The sequence below is a fragment of the Anolis sagrei genome, chromosome 6 (assembly GCF_037176765.1).
Source record: "Anolis sagrei isolate rAnoSag1 chromosome 6, rAnoSag1.mat, whole genome shotgun sequence".
NCBI lineage: Eukaryota > Metazoa > Chordata > Lepidosauria > Squamata > Dactyloidae > Anolis > Anolis sagrei.
The window spans coordinates 15,678,335-15,702,370 of NC_090026.1; the positions used below are offsets into that span (position 1 = coordinate 15,678,335).

At 42.3% G+C, this 24,036-nt stretch overlaps 1 protein-coding gene across 1 annotated transcript in view; it reads right to left on the reverse strand.

Moving 5' to 3' along the window:
* LOC132779271 (integrin alpha-X-like) overlaps positions 1–24,036 on the reverse strand; it is a 48,773-nt gene that overhangs the window by 14,969 nt on the left and 9,768 nt on the right. The window contains exons 5-20 of the mRNA XM_067469818.1: positions 23,870–23,984; positions 21,896–22,026; positions 18,298–18,431; positions 18,030–18,180; positions 16,251–16,401; positions 15,833–15,906; positions 12,917–13,049; positions 11,780–11,928; positions 10,074–10,223; positions 7,396–7,602; positions 7,061–7,191; positions 5,986–6,143; positions 5,270–5,421; positions 4,258–4,389; positions 1,670–1,743; positions 51–192 (exon numbers count right to left, since the gene is read on the reverse strand). Of these exons, the coding sequence (XP_067325919.1) occupies positions 51–192; positions 1,670–1,743; positions 4,258–4,389; positions 5,270–5,421; positions 5,986–6,143; positions 7,061–7,191; positions 7,396–7,602; positions 10,074–10,223; positions 11,780–11,928; positions 12,917–13,049; positions 15,833–15,906; positions 16,251–16,401; positions 18,030–18,180; positions 18,298–18,431; positions 21,896–22,026; positions 23,870–23,984 (2,184 nt within the window). The remainder of the gene's footprint in view (positions 1–50; positions 193–1,669; positions 1,744–4,257; positions 4,390–5,269; positions 5,422–5,985; positions 6,144–7,060; positions 7,192–7,395; positions 7,603–10,073; positions 10,224–11,779; positions 11,929–12,916; positions 13,050–15,832; positions 15,907–16,250; positions 16,402–18,029; positions 18,181–18,297; positions 18,432–21,895; positions 22,027–23,869; positions 23,985–24,036) is intronic.

Consider the following 24,036-nt stretch of genomic DNA (forward strand, 5'->3'; position numbering starts at 1 on the left):
GGTCTATGATTCTTAGATTCCCCTGGCTGAAACTTCTCAGTTCTACCAACCTGCAGCAAAGTAACCTTGCGGTATGACAGTCCTGCTGGGTAGGAGAAGCTGAGAGTGGTGCTGTAGGAATCCTCTCCACGGTTCTGGATAGACGCTGTTACATTGAGCTCAAGAGTCAGGCCTACAATTACAGTATTCAGGCTGGATGGGAATAAAAAATAGAGGTTATGGGGCTTCTTTCTCAAACTGTGAACTCTTCATACATATCCACCACTTATTTTAATGCCAAGCATGAAAAATGAACTGCAAAGACTAAAATAATTTCTGTGGCCTGAGATTCTCAAAAGTATTCTGCATTAACTTCACATTTTACAAGTCTTATGGTTTCAAAGCAGACCTTATTTCAGTGCAATATATGTTGAAACAGAACTAAAATTTGCTGGTCAGTTTGCAAAAGACAAGCTGACCATGCAGCAACCTCAATTCACTGGTAGTGGCACTTATCAAAATGAAAGAAAAGCTGGGGCATAAAATGGAGGTTTTCCTTTAAAATCAGTCTAGAATGGTAAGGAAAGTTCAATGAAATGACAATGTCAAAAAATAATTCAAAATGGGAGATATGCCAGCACAATGAATTTTAAAATGGTTAAAAATTACCCCTCACTGGGACTCTTTGAAAGCCTAATTTATTTATTTATTTATTCCATATATTTATATCCCGCCCTTCTTCCCACAAGGGGACTCAGCGCGGCCTCACATGAGCACCAGAGGATGCCAACAGCATAAATACCATAAAAATTACAATTCACAATAAAATCATTTTAAAACATTATTCAACATCATCCGTAAAATTTAACAATAAAATAATAGATTAACATGCCATTAAAACCAAGCCGAGCTGGGAAAATCCATATCGCAAAATCCAAATTTCCTTTTCCTATTGCGGCTGGCCTCTAATCGAACGCCTGGCCCCAGAGCCAGGTCTTCAGTTGTCTCCTAAAGGATAGGAGGGAGGTGGCCAACCTGATATCCTTAGGGAGAGAGTTCCACAGACGGGGGGCCATTGCCGAAAAGGCCCTGTCTCTCGTCCCCACCAACCACGTTTGCGAGAGTGGTGGGATCGAGAGCAGGGCCTCTTCTGATGATCTTAAGCTTCATGATGGTTCATAGCAGGAGATACGTGCGGACAGGTAATCTGGGCCAGAAACCTTCAGGACTTTAAAGGTTAAAACCAGCACTTTGAATTGTGCCCGGAAGCTAATTGGCAGCCAGTGGAGCTGGCGCAACAGAAGAGTGGTACGCTCCCTGTACGCAGCTCCAGTTAACAACCTGGCTGCCGACCGCTAGACTAATTGGCGCTTCCGAGAAGTTTTCAAAGGCAGCCCCACATAGAGAGAGCTGCAGTAGTCTATTTGGGATGTAACAAGCGCATGGACCACTGTGGCCAAGTCACTTCCCAAGAAACGGGTGCAGCTGGCGCACAAGCTTTAATTGTGCAAAAGCTCTCCTGGCCACCGCCGAGACCTGCGGTTCCAGGCTCAGCAATGAGTCCAGGATCACTCCCAAACTGCGAACCTGTGTCTTCAGGGGGAGTGTAACCCTGTCCAACACAGGCTGTAATTCACATAAATAATGGAGAGACAAGAAAGGAAAAGAAGAGAAATAATGTGTTTCCTACCCTGAGAAAGTAAATGAGGTTTGTAGAGCATCTACACATTTCCCATCACTGCCACAGTTCTTCTCAAAGGGGAGCTGCGAAAATGTGCATAACATTCAAATAAATTCAAAGTCCATAGTTGGAAAGAGAAATATATGAACATGCCTAAATCTCAAGATCCTCAGGTGAGAGATTTCTATTAGTCCCGCCAACCCATCCAGGGGTTAATTGGTTGTATGGAAAGACCTTCAGTGTTACGTTCTTAAACAATTTAAACTTTTTTAAAAAAACAACTAGTGGTGCTTTGCTTTATTGATTTATTTATTGTGTCAGAAGCAAATTAAGAATACAGTTATAATGCATACAAAAACCACAAACAAAGTTAAAAGCTTGGCATTGTACTAAATTTCCTTTGATCAGAAGCTGGCCACTTGGAGTGCATCTGATGTCCAAAAGTGCCAGTGCCTCATTGAACTACAACTTTCAGGATTCTATAGTATTGGACTATGGCAGTTTATTTATTTATCATGTCAGAAGCAAATTGTGGATACAGTTATAATGTATTTTTTTTTAAAAAAAAACAAAACAAGTTAAACTCAGCATTATACTAAATATCCTTTGAGCAGAAACTGGCCACTTCGAGTATCTCTGCTGTCGCTGTGAGAAGGTCCTTCACTGTGCATGTGGCAGGGCTCAGGTTGCGTTGTAGTAAGTGACCTGTGGTTTGCTCTTCTCCACACTCGCATGTTGTGGACTCCACTTTGTAGCCCCATTTCTTAAGGTTGGCTCTGCATCTCATGGTGCCAGAGCACAGTCTGTTCAGCACCTTCCAGGTTGCCTAATCTTCTGTGTGCCCAGGAAGGAGTTTCTCATCCAGTCTCAGCCACTGATTGAGGTGCTGGATTTCAGCCTGTCACTTTTGGACTCTTGGTTGCTGAGGTATTCCTGCGAGTTTCTTTGTAGATCTTAGGAAGCTATTTGATTTAAGCCATTGGTTTGCTGTCTGATAATTCAAACAGAGAATGGACCGGAGATGTCACTGTGGGACCTTTCATTAGAGGCTGCTACTTCTTGATGGATGTCAGGTGGTGCAATACCAGCTAAACAGTATTATTATTCCATAGGTGTGGGGCGCAGATATCCTGTGATAATGTGACATGTCTCATTAAGAGCCACCTCCACTGTTTTAATGTGTTGAGATGTATTCCACACTGGGCATGCATATTCAGCAACAGAGTAGAAAGCGAAAGGTCAGATGTCTTCGCTGTATCCAGTTGTGATCCCCAGGTTATGCCAGTCAGCTTTTGTATGATATTATTTCTGGTGCCCAATTTTTGCTTGATATTCAAGCAATGTTTCTTGTAGGTCAGAGCATGGTCCAGAGTGACGCCCAGGTATTTGGGTGTGCTGCAGTGCTCCAGTGGGATTCATTCCCATGTAATCTGCAGAGGATGAGATACTTGTCTGTTCTTAAGACGAAAAAGCACACATCTGCATTTTAGATGGATTCAGAATCAGCTGGTTTTCCCTATAATAGACAGTAAGAGTACCTAAAGCTTCAGAGAGCTTCTATTCAACCATTTCAAAGCTCCCTGCTTGAGCGGTGATGGCACGATCATCAGTGTAGAGGGAATTCTCTGTCCCTTCTGGCAGTGGCTGATCATTTGTGTAAATTTTAAACCCTAATGGAGCAATCATATTGCCCTGAGGCAGGCCTTTCTTCTGTTTTCCTCATATGCTTTTTTTTTTAGGAGCACAGTGGGTTAAACCCCTGTGCTGGCAGGACTGAAGACCGACAGGTCGTAGGTTCAAATCCGGGAAGAAGCGGATGAGCTTCCTCTATCAGCTCCAGCTCCTCATGCGGAGACATGAGAGAAGCCTCCCACGAGGATGATAAAAAAAATCAAATCATCCAGGCATCCCCTGGGCAACGTCCTTGCAGACGGCCAATTCTCTCACACCAGAAGCAACTTGCAGTTTCTCAAGTTGCTCCTGACACGACAAAAAAACAAAACAAAACCATACGCTTTAATTATTTTATCATCAGGTTTTAGCTTTGTCTACTTTTGACCTTGCTGTAAGTTATCTTGTGTCCCATGTTGGGAGAAAATACACTGATTTAGTATTCAACCATACATGACTTGAAAATATCCTCTCATTTGATATAAGGAGTGTCATTTTACTATGTCATTGTGTATAATGGGACTTGAGTATCCACGGATTTTGGTATCTGTAAGGGATATGCAAGTGCTGGACCCAAACTCAGCCGATACCAAAAGCCTGCTGTACAAGTAAACCATAATCAAATCAAATCAATAATATAATAAGTCTCTATGAGAGGACTGTTTCTCAATGGACAACCTACGACATATATTGGACCCAACAAAACCTTTCTTCTCCTTCCCCTCTCTTTTGCTCTGTCCTCACAATCACTACCTCCTCCTTTATGCCTGTCTAGCTATGTTAGAAGAAATATTACCATCAACCAAGAAGAATTATATAAGGAAGAGGAGTGAGGGCTCCAGAAAAGGGAAGCCTCTCAAGGAAGAATCCTGTTGTATTGCTACTGGTTCTCCTACTGCTCTGGTGGGACCTGGGAGAGCACTCACCTGGGCAGTATAGATCTGCTGGGACTCTTGGCTCAGAATCGGCTGGAGTCTCTGGGCTTGAACAATGGGGTTCCCCACAAGGCTGTAATTGAGCCTCAAGGTGATGGGAGTCAGGGTATCTTCAATGCAGCTCTGAGAAATGAAACAAGAAGGGAAGCACTTTAAAAAGGATATTAGTACTGAGTTTCTTTTGAGCCTGCATGTCATCAGAGAACATATCTTTTGCACATTATTTCTGAGCCCAAAGGGAAGAATCATTATTGTAATGAATAATATAAATATCTGCAAACCCATTGTGTGTATATACCTCCAAGTCACCTGTCAACTTAGAACTATAGAATCATAGCATCATGGAATCAAAGAGTTGGAAGAGACCTCATGAGCCATCCAGTCCAACCCCCTGCCAAGAAGCAGGAAAATCACAATCAAAGCTCCCTTGACAGATGGCCATCCAGCCTCTGCTTAAAATCCGCCAAAGAACAAGCCTCCATGACAGCAACTCTACATTTCATAGTGTTTCCATAGGCCCCTTCCACACAGCTGTATAAAATCCACATTGAACTGAATTATATGGCAGTCTGGGCTCAGATAATCCTGTTCAAACCAGATATTGCAGATTATCTGCCTTGATATTATAGGTTATATGGCTGTGTGGAAGTTCTCTAAGTCAAAGAATACTCCAACTATTTTGTCTCTGTATTGTTGAAGGCTTTCATGGCCAGAATCACTGGGTTGTTGGAGGTTTTTTCGGGCTATATGACCATGTTCTAGAGGCATTCTCTTCCTGACGTTTTGCCTGCATCTATGGCAAGCATCCTTAGAGGTAGTGAGATATTTTTTCTCTGAAACGTAGCCTACAGGCAGTCTCCAAGTATAAATCTAAACTGACCCTGCTTAGCTTCCAAGATCATATGGGATCTGGTTCCTTTGGGGTATTATTTAGCCTTTATAGAAATTCAGAACTTCCCCAAAATATACAAGGGAAGTTCAATAGGACATAATGATAACTCACAGGTAAATTGATGGCATGGTCCTCGCATTTTTGTTCAAGCCCAATCTTGAAACCTGAATTCCAAACAGGAGATTTAGAGCTGAAGGAGGCAAGAATCTTTGTCTTCTCAGAATCCAGGGCCAGGCTGTATTGAAGGTCACTAAAAATAACACCTGGATTGGGAAAGAGAGAGAGAAGAGATTATGAATAGCAGTGCAGAATACTTGAGAAAGCCGTCTGCAACAGCATATGGAAAAAAAGTAAGAGGGACAGAAGTCCTTCCTCTTTGGCACTCTCCTTTCCATACTTCAGGAAGCATATTCTGCTTTGTATTTGTGCTCCTTAACCTCTTGTATGGAGCCCCCAGTGGCGCAATGGGTTAAGCCCTTGTGCCAGCAGGACTGCTGACCAAAAGGTCAGTGTTTGGAATCCAGGGATCAGGGTGAGCTCCCGTCTGTCAGCTCCAGCTTCTCATGTGGCAACATGAGGGGAGGCTTTCAAAGGATGGTAAAACATCTGGGTGTCCCCTGGGCAAAGTCCTTTGCAGAAGGCCAATTCTCTCAAACCAGAAGCGACTTGCAATTTCTCAAGTCACTCCTAACATGAAAAAAAAACCTCTTGTATTATCATGCATGTTGATTTGAATGGCTCTCTAAAAGCATTTCAATATCCACCCATTGTCCTATCATTTTCCTCTTCTGCACAAGCCCATACTTGAGAACTGATCATAGACTCACCTAGTTTATCCTTTGTAGCTTTGGAAACAGTGAAGCACACTCTTGCCACACTGGCCACCTTTTCCACAAGTTCTTGGCTCTGACACCTGAAGATGGAGGTGGGGATCAAAGGAGGCTGGAACTCAATAGAGACCCTCAGATCCAGAACAGGACGGGACCTAGAAGGAAAAAGGAAAGGGCAATGCAGCCACATCCAGTGGCCAGGGCTTACAAATTGGCAGCCCTCCCAAGAAAGCATACAAGTCGATATCTGGAGAATTGCTGAATTTGTGGTCAGTTTTTTAAAAGTCAGAGAGAAAAGGAATGATGGCAAAGGACGAAGAAAGTCAGGGCAGGGCTCGCTCTTTGTTTGAGGTTTTGACAAGTAGAATTCCTACATCATTGAGTCTCTCGGGCCTTTTCTACACTGCTTTATAATTCAGATTATCAAAGCAGATAATCCACATTGGCTGCTTTGAACTGGATTATATGTCAGCATAGACTCATTATATGTGTCTATGCTGCCATATAATCCAGTTCAAAGCAGATAATCTAGTCCTTATATGGCAGTGTAGAAGGGGCCTCAGACATACTTGTAAATATGTCTTAAAGCTTGATAGAGCAGGTATTAAAAATGTTCATCCCACACAGGTTCAACCTTTGTAAGTGATCCTCAGACCAAAAGGTGAATCTGTTTGGATCACCTGGACCTCAACTACTACACAAAGTTGTTGGCTTCAGATATCCAGGGCTATGGTATTACATGGAAGCTGGAAGTCCATTAAATCCCATTCTCCACATACAAATTATGTCCAGCTACATAGAGTGATGATATGTACAGGTTGCTTACCTGTAACTGTATTTCTTTGAGTGGTTTTCTGTGAAATCCACACATATGGCTTTCCGTTGCACATGTGCAAAGGAAACTCATATGTGCGCATTCCACAGACTCCATGAAGAAGAATTCTATGTGTGTTAGACATAAAGCTGCCCCATGAACGAAAAATGACAAGGATGTCAAAAACAAAAGGATTGCATGGTTAGTTCTTGTTCAGAGGGAACAAAGGGGAAACCAAGAGAAAATGGGAATCCTCACCTGAGCAACAGGACCCGTCCCTGTTGTCCCACAGCTATGTCCTTCAGCCCATCCCCTGTAAGGTCTGTCCCTCCACTGACAGCTTGGCCAAAGTAGAAGAGTCCTCCAGTAAAATGTAGCCCTCCAATGCGCTGAAAAAAGGAAAAAGGAAGAGAGGAGACAAAATTGAAGATGGTGTTATCAGAAATAGACTATGGGCCCTTCCAGACAGGCCCTATATCCCAGGATCTGATCCCAGATTTGCTGGGGTTGGAGTGGATGGCCCACGTGGTCTCTTCCAACTCTATCATTCTATGAATGTCCTTTCCTAGGCATAAAATTGGTGCTCAGCTCACCTGGATGTATTTGGGGTTGAGTGACGTCTGCTTCCCTGCAAAGATATACAAAGCTCCAGCGTTTTCATCTTCCAGGGGTGCCCCAATTGCCACGTCCGTCCATCCATCCCCAGTGATGTCGCCTGCTTCTGCCATGCTGGTCCCAAATCGACCAAAAATGTGTCCTGCCTGCCCTTTCAAAGTTGTGCTACAATGAAGTGACTGCACCTGACCAGTGGAGACAGAGAAAAACAGAGGAATGAAAGGGGACAAAAGGCAAATAAAAATGGTACTGTGGTTTTCTCCTGAGCCAAGGCTGAAAGAGTACGAAAAGATTATGCATCCCATCTGATGCATAATCCAAGTCCCAGGATTATGGTAAATCCTGGGACTTGGAGTTCAGGAGAGGAGCCTTTACAAAACTCAGCCAGAGTGGTCATGGGTCTCACTAAACTACAAGTCCCAGAATTCTGCAGGAGGCAGCTACGGGATTTCAGGTGGGATGCATACGCTTTACCTACTGTATTGTTGAAAACTTTCGTGGCTGGAATCGTTGGGGTTTCATGTGGTTTCTGGGTTTTATGGCCATGTTCTAGCAGCATTTTCTGATATTTCACCTGCATCTGTGGCTGGCATCTTTAGGGGATCTGATGGTAGTCAAGCAAGTGGAATATATATGCCTGTGGAATGTCCAGGGTGGGAGGAAAGAACCATTGCCTGTTATCCAGGTGTAAAGGGTCCAATTAGCCAGCTAGATTTTTTATGTGTTGAGTGGGATCCACCCATCTCACATGCTGTACTCCACTTGCTTGACTACCGTCAGATCCTCTGAAGATGTCAGCCACAATTGAGGGCAAAATGTCAGGAGAAAATGCCATACAGCCCAGAAACCACACAACACCCCTCTTTGCCTACTCTTTCAGCTCTTTAAAACATTTTTTCCCAGTGAGGAAAATTAGATCCCATACATTTGGAAGACACCACAATCTAATTATCAACATGCAATGATATCAAGGATTTGTTCTGAAAATGTAATACTTTGCACTCTAAATCCACGCAATTTGAAATGCTATAAAAATAGTGTCATGCTTGCTCTAGGAAACTTCTTTCAGTTCCAAGGTTCCAGCTTTTTTTCAAATATTTAGGTATAATAACAAAGAGAGCCCTTCTTCTAAGCTAATGTTTCTCAACCTTCCTAATGCCGCGACCCCTCAAAGCAGTTCCCCCTGTTGTGGTGACCGCCAACCATAAAATTATTTTTGTTGCTACTTCATAACTGTAATTTTGCTACTGTTATAAATCATAATGTAAATATCAGATATGCAGGATGTATTTTCATTCACTGGACCAAATTTGGCACAGATACCAGATACGTCCAAATTTGAATACTGGTGGGGTTTGCAGGAGGGAATTGCTTTTGTCATTTGGGAGTTTTAGTTGCTGTGAATTTTAATTAAACTACAATTAAAGAGCATTCTGCATTCCACCAACGATGGAATTGAACCAAATTTGGCACACAGAACTCCCATGACCAACAGAAAATACTGGAAGGGTTCAGTGGGCAGTGACCTTGAGTTTTGGAGTTATGGTTCGCCTACATCCAGAGATCACTGTGGACTCAAACAATGATGGATCTGGACCAAACTTGGCATGAATATTCAATATGCCCAAATGTGAACTCTGGTGGAGTTTGGGGAAAATGGACCTTGACATTTGGGAGTTATAGTTGCTGGGATTTATAGTTCACCTACAATCAAAGAGCATTCTGAACCCCACCAATGATAGAATTGGGCCAAACATCCCAAAGAGAACCCCCCTGACCAACAGAAAATACTGTGTTTTCTGATGGTCTTTGGTAATCCCTCTGACACCCCCTCATGACCCCCTCAGGAGTCCTGAACCCCAGGTTGAGAAACATATGTATTTTATTCCTCAACTTCTGAATAACCAAAACAAGCTAACAACCAAAGCAAGCTAAGCTAAAGTATATGTCTCAGATACACATTTAAGACCAATATGGCTAATTCTTTGTTCCCACAAAACCCTCAAGCAATAGCTTCTTACATTTGAATGATAGATCTGTCATCCTGTAACCATCCATCACTTCCTTTCTCTCTCAGTTTCGGAGAGAACAGGGGAAGAGGCTTGGAAGCATTAGTAGTAGAAGTAAAATGCCAATGATAAAGCATTACAGAAAAAAATAATGTTGACATAAAAAAGCAATAAAATTAATTCATTAGTCAAACTGTTACATTTAGAAATCTTTTAAAATTTACTAGAAATGAGGGATGGATTAAAGTAATCAAAACATTAATTGTTGCTCAAAATTACATCATAGGCATTTAACAGTTAAAGACCACATTTATTGAATAACTTTCCATAATTTTAACAAATAGTGTGGGTTAAAGTTATCAACTATGATTTATAAATGTGTGAATAGGGCTTGAAGCAATTTCTGTGTTAGTCTGTTTGAACATTAAAAGACATAAAGAAATCTAGCATCAGCTTTGATGTTAACAGGGAAATAGACATTTCTAACAGAAGCTTTTGGAGACTCTTGTACTAGAAGTTTCTTCTTCCTAGCTATTGAATTCCTTGTTTTCATCTTGAATGTACTATCTCCAAAGTCTTCACACGTGTGCACATATATACATAGGTGAGGGTGAATGCACCACACACATATACACACACACAGCTACCTTTGTCCCCTTTGCCATAAATTCACAGATGTAGACCCTTCCTCCAGTGACAGCGTCATAGTACATGGGGGCTCCAACCAGAACCAGATCTGTGTTTGCATCTTGATCCAAGTCCACTGAGCACAGAGTCGCTCCAAAATAGGAACCAACCTATGGTATGAGAGAAATTCCCTTTTATATTTTGTCTTCCTCAATTCATGTGAACTTTCATTCAGGTTCAAGTCTCTGTGTGTTACATTTGTGCAGAAAAATCAACATTTGGGAAAAGGCTTTTTTCATTGTTATTCCTTGTATTAGAAATGGACTGAAACAGAAATACTAAAACATGGTCGCCAGGCCCGTAGCCAGAATTTTGTTTCGGGGGGAGCTGAATTTGATTTGGGGGGGGGGGGCTGAGTCTGAGTGAAAGAGCAAACCTTTTGTATCATTACCCCATGCATATGGGATATATTGAGCATGGTGATCAGATCATGATATGAATAAACGTAACAGTTTAAATAATGTACCAATAAGGCCTTCTCGCGGACCACCATGAGAATTTGGGGGGAGGGGCTGAAGCCCCCCAAGCCCCCCCCCCCCCCCCCCCCCCGGCTACATGCCTGATGGTGGCCTATTCCCAGAATGATATTGGATTAATGGGTCACTGGAAGCGGCTGAAATAACAAAAAACTTAACAGTGTAATTTCCCCGCTTTCCTTATTCAGAGCAGGTCATCTATCAGGATAACCAAAGAGTTTTGGTCCCAAGCCCAGGCCAAAGGATTAGGAAATATTTAATAGATGCCCCAGAAAAAATTATTTGACAGCCTTATAATAACAACAACAACGTGTTGTCGAAGGCTTTCATGTCTGGAATCACTGAGTTGCTGTTAGTTTTCTGGGCTGTATGGCCATGTTCCAGAAGCATTCTCTCCTGACGTTTCACCCACATCTATCGCAGGCATCCTTAGAGGTTATGAAGATGCATGCCATTGATGTGGGTGAAATGTCAGGAGAGAATGCTTCTGGAAAACTCACAGAAACCCAATAATAATAATAATAATAATAATAACAACAACAACAACAACAACAACATACTTTATTTATATTCTACCCTTCTCCCCTAGGGGGCTCAGAGCAGATTACAGTATTTACAAACACAGGCAAACATTCAATGCCTTTACAATCATATACAATGAGACACACAACACAAACAAAGGCAGAAGCATCACCTTTCATTTCTAACTTCTGGAGGCGATGCTCATCTCTGGCTGTGTGGAGGTGCTTTTCTCCATTTTCAAGCTGAGGGGCCTGCGTTGTCACCTCCTGGTCGTGTGGCCGGAAAGACTGTTTGGAGCCTCTCTTTGCCTTTTTCCGCCTAAGCGGTACCTATTTATCAACTCACATTTGCATGTTTTCAAACTGCTAGGTTGGCAGGAGCTGGAGCTGACAGATGGGAGCTCACCCCATCCTGTGAATTCAAACTGCCTACTTTCAGGTCAGCAGTTCGGCAGCACAAGGGTTTAACCCATTGTGCCACCATGGCTCCTTAGTATGAATTCACCAAACAATATTAGGTGAATGTTCTCAACTGATGAAAAGGAGAAATCTCTTATGTCTGTGAGTTGATCCACAAATTACTGTGGACTTCACACCTTCTGTCCACATTTAGAAGTTTTCCAGCAAGTCTCTCATCTTCATCTACTTTTCCCTCAATGCAACCCATACCTGTTCTCCAACAGCTTCTGCTTTCAGTTGCCATTCTCCACGCCTGGGATGCTTCTCAAACAGAACCACTTTGCCAATGTAGTCATAGCGGGGAGCTCCCACCACAAAACTAATTCTCCCATTGTGCTGGACAGGCTGAGACGAATAGCCTAAAGGGGGACAGATATTGGTGATCATTTGGTGATCAATTCTAGTTGGGGTGGATTGACCTTGAAGATGGTGGTCAAGAGAATATGTCTGAAAGCCATTCTTTAAAACCCCTGGTCTCAAAGTCAAGGTTTGCAACAATTTCATTACTAGCATTTTTTCCAGAGCTGTCAGATTGGTATACTTGCTTTCCCCTCATCCTGCCCCAACAATAAGGTAAGCTAAACTGAGAGATGAAGACTGCTTGAAATCCAAGTTCCAGGTCAGTTAAAAAAAGGGGGGGGGTCTGTGTAAGCCATGGGTGGTGGAGGAGCAAAAATTGGCTTCTAGTTCAGTTGCCCACCTCAAACTCTGCTAGTCAAAAAGACCAAATTGAGAAATGAAGATGTTCTGCCAGAACATTGTGCCCTGTGTTTGAGATGCAGGAAAAGAGTCACAAGAGGTTATAGAGCACGGTTTGCTCCAGATGCCTCTAAAGTAAAAAATAAATAGTGGCTGTACAAAAAATGGAAGACTAAAATGATCAAGGGTCTGGAGAACAAGCCCTATGAGGAGCGGCTTAAAGAGCTGGGCATGTTTAGCCTGAAGAAGAGAAGGCTGAGAGGAGACATGGTAGCCATGCATAAATATGTGAGAGGAAGTCATACGAAGGAAGGAGCAAGCTTGTTTTCTGCTGCCCTGGAGACTAGGACGCAGAATAATGGCTTCAAACTACAAGAAAGGAGATTCCATTTGAACATTAGGAAGAACTTCCTGACTATGACAGTTGTTCAGCAGTGGAACTCTTTGCCTTGGAGTGTGGTGGAGGCTCCTTCTTTGGAGACTTTTAAACAGAGGCTTGATGGTCATCTGTTGGGGGTGATTTGAATGCGGTTTTCCTACTTTTTGGCAAGGGGTTGGACTGGATGGCCCACGAGGTCTCTTCCAACTCTATGATTCTATGATTCTAGATTAGGCAAGAGATAACAGAGACTGGGTTTTCACACTTACCAAGGTACGCATTGTCCATTCTCTTAGCAGCGCTCGAAATATTAACAAAACTTGGGTTTCTATTGCTGTTCTGGTACAGAATCACTCCTCCAGTCCAGTCATAGGATCCCACAGCTCCTACAACAGGGCCTTCCTGCACCAAACAACAAAGAGAATCAAAACTTTTTACAATTGGCTATATGCTAGCTATGATTGCAATTATGCATAATAATTAATGCTAATTCAGATAATAGGATGCCACTTGTTGTGTTATTGTTCGCTGTCATCAGGTAACCTTTGAGTTATGGAGAAAATATCTCCAAAATCCTCAGTTATGAACTGCTTTGATCAGATCTTGCATCCTTAAGGCTGTGGCTTCTTTGACCAAATCAATTCACCTGTCGTGTCATCTACCTCTTTTCTCACTGTTTTCTACTCTATCAAGTATTATTGTCTTTTCTGATAAATCACATTGTTTCATGATGTGTCCAAAGTTCTACAACCTCAGTTTAGTCACCTTTCCATCTAGTGAGAGGTCAGATTTCCACGTTATCACACCAGGGCTATAAAGTGGACAGGCCCATATTTCTGCTGCCTGCAGAATTCTGAGAAATGTAGTTTGGGAAGGCAAGGACTTCTGTACCTGAGAATTCAAAAGGCCCTGCTATCTAAAGCTTGTGTGTGAGAGAGAGTGCATGTGTGTGTGTGCATAGCTGTAGTTAATAATATAATTTGTTGTTCATTCATTCAGTCGTTTCCAACTCTTCGTGACTTCATGGACCACCACGCCAGAGCTCCCTGTCGGTCGTCACCAACCCCAGCTCCTTCAAGGTCAATCTAGTCACTTCAAGGATCCCATCCATCCATCTTGCCCTTGGTCGCCCCCTCTTCCTTTTTCCTTTCATTTTCCCCAGCATAACTGTCTTCTCAAAGCTTTCCTTTCTTCTCATGTGGCCAAAGTACTTCATCTTGGCCTCTACTATTCTTCCCTCCAATGAGCAGTCGGGCTTTATTTCCTGAAGTATGGACTGGTTGGATCTTCTCACTGTCCAAGGCACTCTCAGCACTTTCCTCCAGCACCACAGTTCAAAAGCATCTCTCTTCCTTCGCTCTGCTTTCCTTATGGTCCAGCTCTCATGTCCATAGATGACTATGGGGAATACCATTGCTTTAACTATGTGGATCTTTGTTGCCAGTGTGATGTCTCTACTCTTCACTATTTTGTCGAGATTGGTCATTGCTCTCCTCCCAAGAAGTAAGCGTCTTCTAATTTCCTAGCTGCAGTCTGCGTCTGCAGTAATCTTTGCACCTAGAAATACAAAGTCTGTCGCTGCCTCCATGTTTTTCCCCTCTATTTCCCAGTTGTCAATCATTCTTATTTCCATAATCTTGGTTTTTTTGATGTTCAACTGCAACCCAGCTTTTATTTATTTTATTTATTTATTTTATTTACATACCACCCTATCTCCCCCAGGGGACTCAGAGAGGTTTCCACATATACAAAATAATACAAAAACATACAATGTAACACAAAAACATAGGCATAAACTATTAACACAACATATACATTAAAATACATTTAAAACCAGTTCCACTCTCTTCTTCATGCAAGGTAAGCTGCCAGGGGCCAATATTTCAATAAGGGGCTTGGACTATTTGGAATGGGCTGGACCAAGGGTAGTGCAAGGAGAAGGGAAACATGGGGCTGGTTGAATGCTACAGTGCAAGGATCGGTTTAATGCATATGTTGTGTTAGCAATGGCCCTTCTAGGGGACCGGGGCCACTCAATTCCAGGGCCAATTAAAGGACTATAAAAAAGGTCTGGGCAAGAAGAAAAGGTGCCCTCAGATGGCAGGGAACTGGAGAATGGATGGGTACAAGGCCAAGTCCTAACTGTTAGACCAAGGGCTTAAGATTTGAGACTGGAGTTACACAATTTTTTTTTTACTTGTTCTGACTTACATAAAAATTCAGCTTAAGAACAAAACTACAGAACCTATCTTGTAACTTGGGGACTGCCCGTATAGTGTTATATTGCAAAAAGAAAGCCAACGTTGTGTAGTGTTTTGAGTGTTGGACTAGAACTCTGGACAACAAGGTTCGAATTCCTACTTGGCCATGGAATTCCACTTTGTGACTTTAGGAAGGTCACACTCTCTCAGAAGGCAATAACAATCCCCTCTAATCAAATTGTGCCAAGAAAAACCTATGATAAGGTTACTTTAGAATCAACAGAAGTCAGAAATGGCTTGAAAACACACAAAACCAAAGTGCAAATGTACTATTTAACTTGTGAACCATAGTTTTATCACTATAAAAAAGAATGAAGGAGAAGAGAAGGGAGTATTTGTTCTAATAGCTCTCGGAAATAAAATGCTGCCAATGGTGCCAGTTATTTCCAGAAAATAGACCAGGACAACATAACTGTTGTCGAAGGCTTTCATGGCCGGAATCACTGGGTTGTTGTAGGTTTTTTCAGGCTATATGGCCATGGTCTAGAGGCATTCTCTCCTGACGTTTCGCCTGCATCTATGGCAAGTTTGCTCTAGGCACTGTCAGGCCATTATATGCTAATCAAGGTAGTCAGTTGAAACATTCACACCTAGCTCCAGCAGAAAAGAGTCCTTTGTCTCACCCTGGTCATTCCACAGATATATAAACCCTTTTTCCTAGTTCCAACAGACCTCACTACCTCTGAGGATGCTTGCCATAGATGCAGGTGAAACGTCAGGAGAGAATGCCTCTAGACCATGGCCATATAGCCCAAAAAAAAACCTACAACAACCCAACATAACTGTTGTTTGGATATATTAAGAAGCCCTGAGAAATACAGCAGCAAATACTGCAGCCTCCTGACACATTTGTGTCATCTAAGGGCATCTTTAGAATTCATTGATGTGGACTTTGGATGTGCTCAGGGGGTGGAAGTGACTCACTGGTGTCAGCAAGGCACTGAATCCTTCCTGGGACATCTCCATCTGGAAGGAACTGGTGCTGTGAGATTGTGTACCTGAAGGGAAGAAGCAGAGAAGAGCATTTAGCAGTTCATAAAACAAGCAAAACCCCAAACCCTCCACAAAGTTTCCACCAATGACATGACTGAATCACGGTAGTTATGTTTGATGATGCAGGGTCTCAGTCAATATTAATACTACTGTTGCCAAGGAGGGTGGGGAAGCTCGTCTTTTCACTTTTCACAGTGCGGTAAAAGTCTCACGACACTTGATCGTTGTTTCCAATCTGACAAGACTTTCTCCTCAAGGTTGAGGAAACTTGTTCACCTAGCCCAAACCCATTACATCCCCAAAGGAGGACAGGTTTGTGAGGTGGCTTTGCTCAGAGCCCTTAAAGTACCTTCAATGGCAAAGATCTTATCCTGCAGTTGGTCCTGGATGCCTTTGAGAGCATTGAAATTGTACACTGTGAAGACATGCTCTGCCTTTGGCTCAGAGGCAATGTCGTCCAGTTCCTGCCTGGCATTGGTTCTTGAAAAAGCATCACCCACCTTTCACAGGGGAAAAAGAGAGAAGACCATCACAGATTCAGGTATGTCTAGCATTGATAAGAAAGGCAAAGTTCAGGAGCATATAGAAAAATGTGAGCACTGTGGATTTTCCCACCCCCACATATAATTTGCTCAGTTTTATATGGATTAGGTCCAGGTTTTTTGAAGGACTGCATGCCTCTCTATGAACCTGTTAGGAATTTATGATCATTTGAGGAGGACCTTCTTTCTGTCCCACTACCTGCTCAATTATGTTTGGTTGGAACTCCCTCCCAAGAGAAACCAGGATTTTTGCAAGCAAGTAAAGACAATTTTTTTGCCATCAGGCATTTGGGAGAGGATGAGGGACGCACTGCTATGGAGGTTGTGAGTGGGATTTTGGGGAGATGGTGAATTTTTAATGTAATTTTAAATTGTATTTATTGTATTTTATTGGTATTTTAACTTTATATCTTTGTGTGTGTGTGTATAGGTAAAGGTTTTCCCCTGACATTAAGTCCAGTCATGTCCGACTCTGAGGGTTGGCGCTCATCTCCATTTCTAAACCGAAGAGCCGGCGTTGTCCATAGACACCTCCAAGGTCATGTGGCCAGCATGACTGCATGGAGTGTGTGTGTGTATGTGTGTGTATGTATGTATGTGTGTGTGTGTGTGTGTGTATGTATATATATATATATATATATATATATATATATATATGAATTATTGTGTGGTCCCTATGGGGAGAAAGGCGGGATATAAATTATGTTGATGGTGATGATGATTATAATAATAATAGGTTTTAGGGGGTTTCATAGTAGAGGACAAACTTTGACTCACAGAGAGAATGACATGTACATACAAACGTGTACACATAACCAAGCAAATGGCCATTCTCCAATAGAATTAATGGGTTTATATGTTTGTTGTTTATTCATTCAGCCACTTCTCTTTGTGACCTCATGGACACACATACAGACCACACCAGAGCTCCCTGTTGACCATCGCCACCCCCAGCTCCTTCAAGATCAAGCCAGTCACTTCAAGGATAACATCCATCCATCTTGCCCTTGGTCGACCCCTCTTCCTTTTTCCTTCCATTTTCCCCAGCATCATTCTCTTCTCCAAGCTTTCCTGTCTTCTCATGATGTGGCCAAAGTACATCATATTTGCCTCTAATATTCTTCCCTCCAATGAGCAACCGGGCATTATTTCTTGAAGGATGGACTTGTTTGATCTTCTCGCAGTCCAAGGCACTCTCAGAACTTTCCTCCAACACCACAGTTCAAAAGCGACTATCTTCCTTCGCTCAGCCTTCCTTATGGTCCAGCTCTCAAATCCATAGGTTACTATGGGGAACACTACTGCTTTAACTATGTGGATCTTCATTGCCAGTGTGATGTCTCTACTCTTCACTATTTTATCGAGTGGTCATTGCTCTCCTCCCAAGAAGGAAACATCTTCTGATTTCCTAGCTGCAGTCTGTGTCTGCAGTCATCTTTGCGCCAAGAAATACAAAGTCTGTCCCTGCCTCCACGTTTTCTCCCTCTATTTGCCAATTATCAATTAGTCCGGTTGCCATAATCTTGGTTTTTTGTTTATATGTGAAGCTGCTCAAATCAAAATGCTCACCCTTGCTAAATCCTCACCCCAATAGCATAGCGGATGATCCCTGCTTGCTCAGCCTCCGGAATCACTTGCCAGTACTGAAGGCTGTCAGTCTTCACCCCGTCTGTTATCACAATAAGAATCCTGGTGGCTCCTTTCTGAGCTCCCTTCTCTGAGGTGAACAGTTCCCGGCTTGTAAAGAGAGAGAGAAAGGGAAAAAAAGATGATTCGACTGATTGTACAAAGAAGAAGACAAGAGACAGAAGGAAAGAAGGGAGGAGTAAGATGATATGGCTAAGAGGGACCTACACCACTCTTCGGATGGCTGTAGCTGTTCGGGTCCATCCACTGACCTGATGAATATCCAGAACAAGTTGCTCTGGGTCTTTGCTGTTGAAATTAAAGTGTTCCAGGTATTTGTCTGAGAACTGTATGAGGGCAAACTGACACAAGGAGGAAGAAAACAAAGTTAGTAGTTATGGCCAATTGCTGCTTCTTAGTGGATTTACTCATATTCAGAACAATCACTTGTCAGACACTAATATCCCTGCTGGCTAGGGAGTTTCTGCAGGAGGGGTGGGGTGGGAAAACACTTCCAAATTCTGGCTTTATCATTAAACTGCAACCTTTTTCCCATTACTATGCAAATGCATCACTTTCCTTGATGTTTGCAGGATGCTAGAAATATATGATCTACTTGTCTCACTCATAGTCCAAGTGTTACAACTGGCAGGGACTGTTTAGATGTCACCAATAGAATCATAGAATCATACAATAATAGAATTGGAAGAGAGCACATGGGACATCTAGTCCAACCCCACATGGGCCATCTACTCGAATAATAATAATTGTTATTGGCCAGGCTTTAGCACAACAGGTTAGCTGCCAGCTGCAGAAAATCTTGCCAATCGAAAGGTTAACAGTTCAAGCCCAGCTTGAGGTGAGCTTCCCGCTGTCAGTCCAGCTTCTGCCCACCTGGCAGATCGAAAACTGTAATGTGATTAGATAAATAGGTACCGCTTGAAGTGGTGAGGCAATAAAAGGCACCCACAAGGACATGCCGACGATTCGATCTGGAGGTCGTCTATGGCAGTGGTTCTCAACCTGTGAGTCCCCCAGTGTTTTGGCTTACAACTCCCAGAAATCCCAGCCAGTTTACCAGCTGGGCTGTTGTAGGATTTTTTGGGCTATATGGCCATGTTCTAGAGGCATTCTCTCCTGACGTTTTGCCTGCATCTATGGCAAGCATCCTCAGAGGTAGTGAGGTCTGTTGGAACTAGGAAAAAGGAAAAAGCCCATGAAATCCTTCGACAATATAGTTTACTAGCTGTTAGGATTTCTGGAAGTTGAAGACCAAACATCTGGGGATCCACAGGTTGAGAACCAGTGGTCTACAGACAACAAAAAGCTCCTCAGCAAGAAAGATGGTGCGACAGCACCCCTGTGGCCAGAGTTGAGCACAGCCTCCAGATTCTGGAGATGGATAAACATGGGAAAAATCTATAGCCCTGTTTATGTACTGTCTGTCCTTGTCAATTGTATTATAGCATTGAATGTTTGCCATATATGTGTTCTGTAATCTGGCCTGAGTTCCCTCGGGGAGATAGAGCAGAATATAAATACAGTAAATAAAGTATATATTGTCAAAGGCTTTCATGGCTGGAATCACTGGGTTGTTGTAGGTTTTTCAGGCTATATGGCTATGTTCTTGAAGCACTCTCTCCTGATGTTTTACCTGCATCTATGGTAGGAATCCTCAGAGGTTGTGTGGTCTGTTGGAAACTAGGAAAATTGGGTTTATATATCTGTGGAATGTCCAGGGTGGGAGAAAGAACTCTCCCACAGATATATAAACATTCCACAGATATATAAACCCAATTTTCTTAGTTTCCAACAGTCCTTACATCCTCTGAGGATACCTGCCATAGATGCAGGTGAAACATCAAGAGAGAATGCTTCTAGAACATGGCCATATAGCCCAAAAACTTACAACAACTCAAAGTATATTATTATTATTATTATTATTATTATTATTATTATTATTATTACATTTATTTATACCCCACTTTATCTCTATAAAGGGGACTCAAAGCTGCTTGACATAAAAGCAATAGTATACAATTTAAAATATTCAAATATGCATATATTCACACAGAATTAAACATAAACAGCACTAAAAACATTCGCAGTTAAATTCCATCCATATTATACTTCTGCCCACATTGAAATCAGAGGATCTTCAATTAGTTTCACATTTCACATACATTTCAAGTAAGGATATTGCCCAGGAACACTAAGTTTTAGCCATTCTTTTCTGCATGAATTGTCAAAATACTGTATAGAGTCTGTGCTTTTAAGCATTGTATAAAGAAAAGGACACATGCACACTTGTCAGAAGAAACAATTTCTTGACAACTGATTTTTTGATAACAACAAGAATCTTTAAGTCACTCCTCCAATCTATAGAAGATGGACATTTTATATCAAAGCTCCATTGATCTATAAAATAAAAGTGATTGAGTTAATTAATAAAATAAATAACGTCATTTATATTCTGCCCTATCTTCTCGAGGGGACTAAAGTTGAACTAAAGTTGGTTGATATCACAGGTTCCTTGAGCCCAAGGGAGGAAGCAGTGTATATACTCGTAACTGCAGTTTCCAAGTTCTGTTCCGCAGAACCCTAGAGTTCCATAAAAGCATCATAGAAACTCTAATCTTTTTTTTAAAAAATCTTTTTAAAGTCTATACCAGAGTAAGGGTAAATGTAAAGGTTTCCCTGATATTAAGTCTAGTCATTCCCGACTCTGGGGGGTGGTGCTCATCTCCATTTCTAAGCTGAAGAGCCGCTGTTGTCCATAGACACCTCCAAGGTCATGTGGTCAGGATGACTGCATGGAGCGTCATTACCTTCCTGCAGAAGCGGTACCTATTGATCTACTCACATTTGCATGTTTTCGAACTGCTAGGTTGGCAGAAGCTAGGCCTAACAGTGGGAGCTCACCTCGCTCCCCAGATTCAAAGCGCCAACCTTTCAGTCAGCAAGTTCCGCAGCTCAGTGGTTTACCCCACTGCGCCACCGGGTAGGGGGGAATGCCAGAGTATGAAGTTCTTATTGAAATTTAATGTACCTCTGCTTTTTAAAAAATTGAATATCTTTATTTCCAAACCTACGTCACAAAAACCACCCAGGTAATAGAAGTAGATGGAAGGGCTTTGTGTCTTCAGGTGCTTAGGGACAGAGTTAGGATTCAGCAGGAAAACTGAGACAGAGTTAGGGTAACATAGAGAAAAAGTCTTGGTTCAATGACCAAAAAAGTTTGGGAACCACTGTCTTAGTATTGCAGCACCCCCTAGTGTCGTGCTAAGATAAACATCTACAATGGTCTACACCTGATATTAGGTTGCAGAGCTGAAGAAGGTGGATTCCCAGAGGAAATCAAGACCAATAAGCCCAACTTATTATTCATTTAATCACATTAAAAAAAGAATAAGTATGAGTTGCAGATCCATGCCTTTTTTTCATGACAGGAGCAACTTGAGAAAATGCAAGTTGTTTCTGGTATGATACAATTGGTTATCTGCAAGGATGTTGCCCAGGGGACGCCCTAAAAGTGTTTGATGTTTTGCCATTCTTGTGGGAAGCTTCTCTCATGTCCCTGCATGGGGAGCTGAAGCTGACAAAGGGAACTCAACCTGCTTTCCCCAGATTTGAACCACTGACCTTTTGGTCAGCAATCCTGCCAGCACAAGGGCTTAACCCATTTCGCCACCGGAGACTCCATTCATGCCTTAAGAAGTTATGCTGCATGTCATCCAACATTCACATCAGAACAGTACATGAACTAACCCACCACAAAACTGGGCAATGCTGACCCATAGCATGGCACTCCCTAGGTGCCCATTACCCGCGTGTCTCTGCCAGAGAGTCTCTTGATGGTCTGAGAAACAAACTGCTTCATCCGTTCAAAGTCTGCCCCGTCAATGCTACCCGAGCCATCGATCAAGAACACAATGTCTGTTGGGCGAGTTGTGCATTCTGGGAATGAATACAAAAAGATACAAGTGAATGCCCATTTTTAAGATGCCACCTTCTATATCTAGCCATAGACCACTGACAACCCAACATCACTTAAATTTATATGAAGAAAATTTTACACCATTTGGGTAAATATTCCTGGGAGCAAACAAGGATGAACAGATCATTTGGTTTCATGTGCTTTTTTTTGGGGGGGGGGGGGAGATAGGAAGGGAATGGTTAAAGTAAGCTTTGCACTAGAAAGAGAATGATGAGCAACAGGCATTTTGAAAGTCACCAGATAGGTTATTTACTATGAAATAAGCAAATTAGAGGAGGGGTTTTTATAAGGACTGATAAATTCTAGTTCCAAGTCAAGAGTAACTTCAGATAAGAGTTTTATCATTTCATCATTCTGCCTCAGTTTATTGTTGTTGTTGTTGTTGTTGTTGTTGTTGTTGTGGTTGTTGTTATTGTTATTACTTGAAGTAGTTTACAAAAGTACAATTACTGTGCACATTAACATATGTAAGAGATAACAGTATGAAGATATAGACCAGGGATAAAGGTCAATGTGAAGTCTTGGTTCTGCCTTCTCCTCTCCTCTGCTTCAGTTCCGCCTGTTCATAGGCTTTCCCAATAGTGTAGTTACCTACCTACCACCCCTCAGAAGCCAGCATTAGTTGGTCTTTTTCATTTCCCAGTACAGAGCTCCTTGCTGGACTCCTCCTTTTTTCTGCATCAGAACTACAATTAACAGAGTTACTGTCTGGTATCCTAAGCCCAAGCAATCCAAAACAGGCACTCTTAGTATCTACATTCAGCAGTATTTTTATACCATCAGTCCAAAGGACAACAGAAGCTTTTGGCCAGCCTAAGCTTCACAGGAAAGAAGATTAAGACAGTTTATAACCATTTGCACCAGAGGGAAGAGAGACTTTCAAAGACCCCAGAAAGACAACTGCAACTAGCAAGTTCTCCCTTTGTAATGTATTGTTTTAGATTATCTTATGATAGTCCCAGGGGGAGTTAACAATTTATTCATCTTATTTGCAGCAAACTTATTTGGTTATCTTTTTACCTTGCCTAAAGTTCCTCTGTCTGCTAAGGGTCTTAATCATAACAGAAGGTATCAGATAGTCCCCGAGTTTTCTCAAAGGGCTCAGGCGTGCCATCATAGTCAAGAAAAGACAGATAATAAAATTTCTATTCCACTAAGAATAGAAAAGTGATTTACCTGGAGACCCAGCTTAGGGCCCTTCCATAGAGCCATATAACCTAGGGCCCTTCCACACAGGCCCTACATCCCAGGATCTGATCCCAGGTTTTCTGCTTTAAACTGGATTACATGAGTCTGCACTGCTAGATAATCAGGGATAAACAGAAAACCTGGGATCAGATCCTGGGATATAGGGCCTGTCTGGAAGCGCCCCCAGAATATCAAGGCAGATAATCTACAATATCTGATTTGAACTAAATTATCTGAGCCCACACTGCCATATAATCCAGTTCAATGTGGATTTTATACGTCTGTGTGAAAGGGGCCTTGGTCTCAAGCGAAAAGAACAAGCTGGGTCTTAAGGGAAGTTACTTTTCCATTGCTGATGGAAGTTGAAGTTTTATTACCTGTCTTTTATGGGCCTTTTCCCCTAGTCCACACATTACCAACAAGGGAAGGTCCTTGCCTGCTTCCCGATCCCTCCAGAACAACTGAACTACACCAAAAACAACATCTTAGAATTGAAGATTTATGGTATATGACCTTGCAGGAGTCAACACCTTAGTTCGATAGTTTCTTGCAACCCTGCAGCCACACTGGCTCTGTCTATCCGTTGGACCCTATTCTGTGGGCATGAGGTCTCACCTGGCAAAGTCTCTGGGAAGCGTTGGAGCTGTTGGAGATTCTGGTCCAGAAGGAAACAGTAGCCATTCACATACATATTCTCCCCACAGGTTCGGTGAACTGTAGGCCCGCAAACCTTAAAAGGGAGCAAAGAGGTGCTTCTGATGGTAACATTCCCCAAATCATAC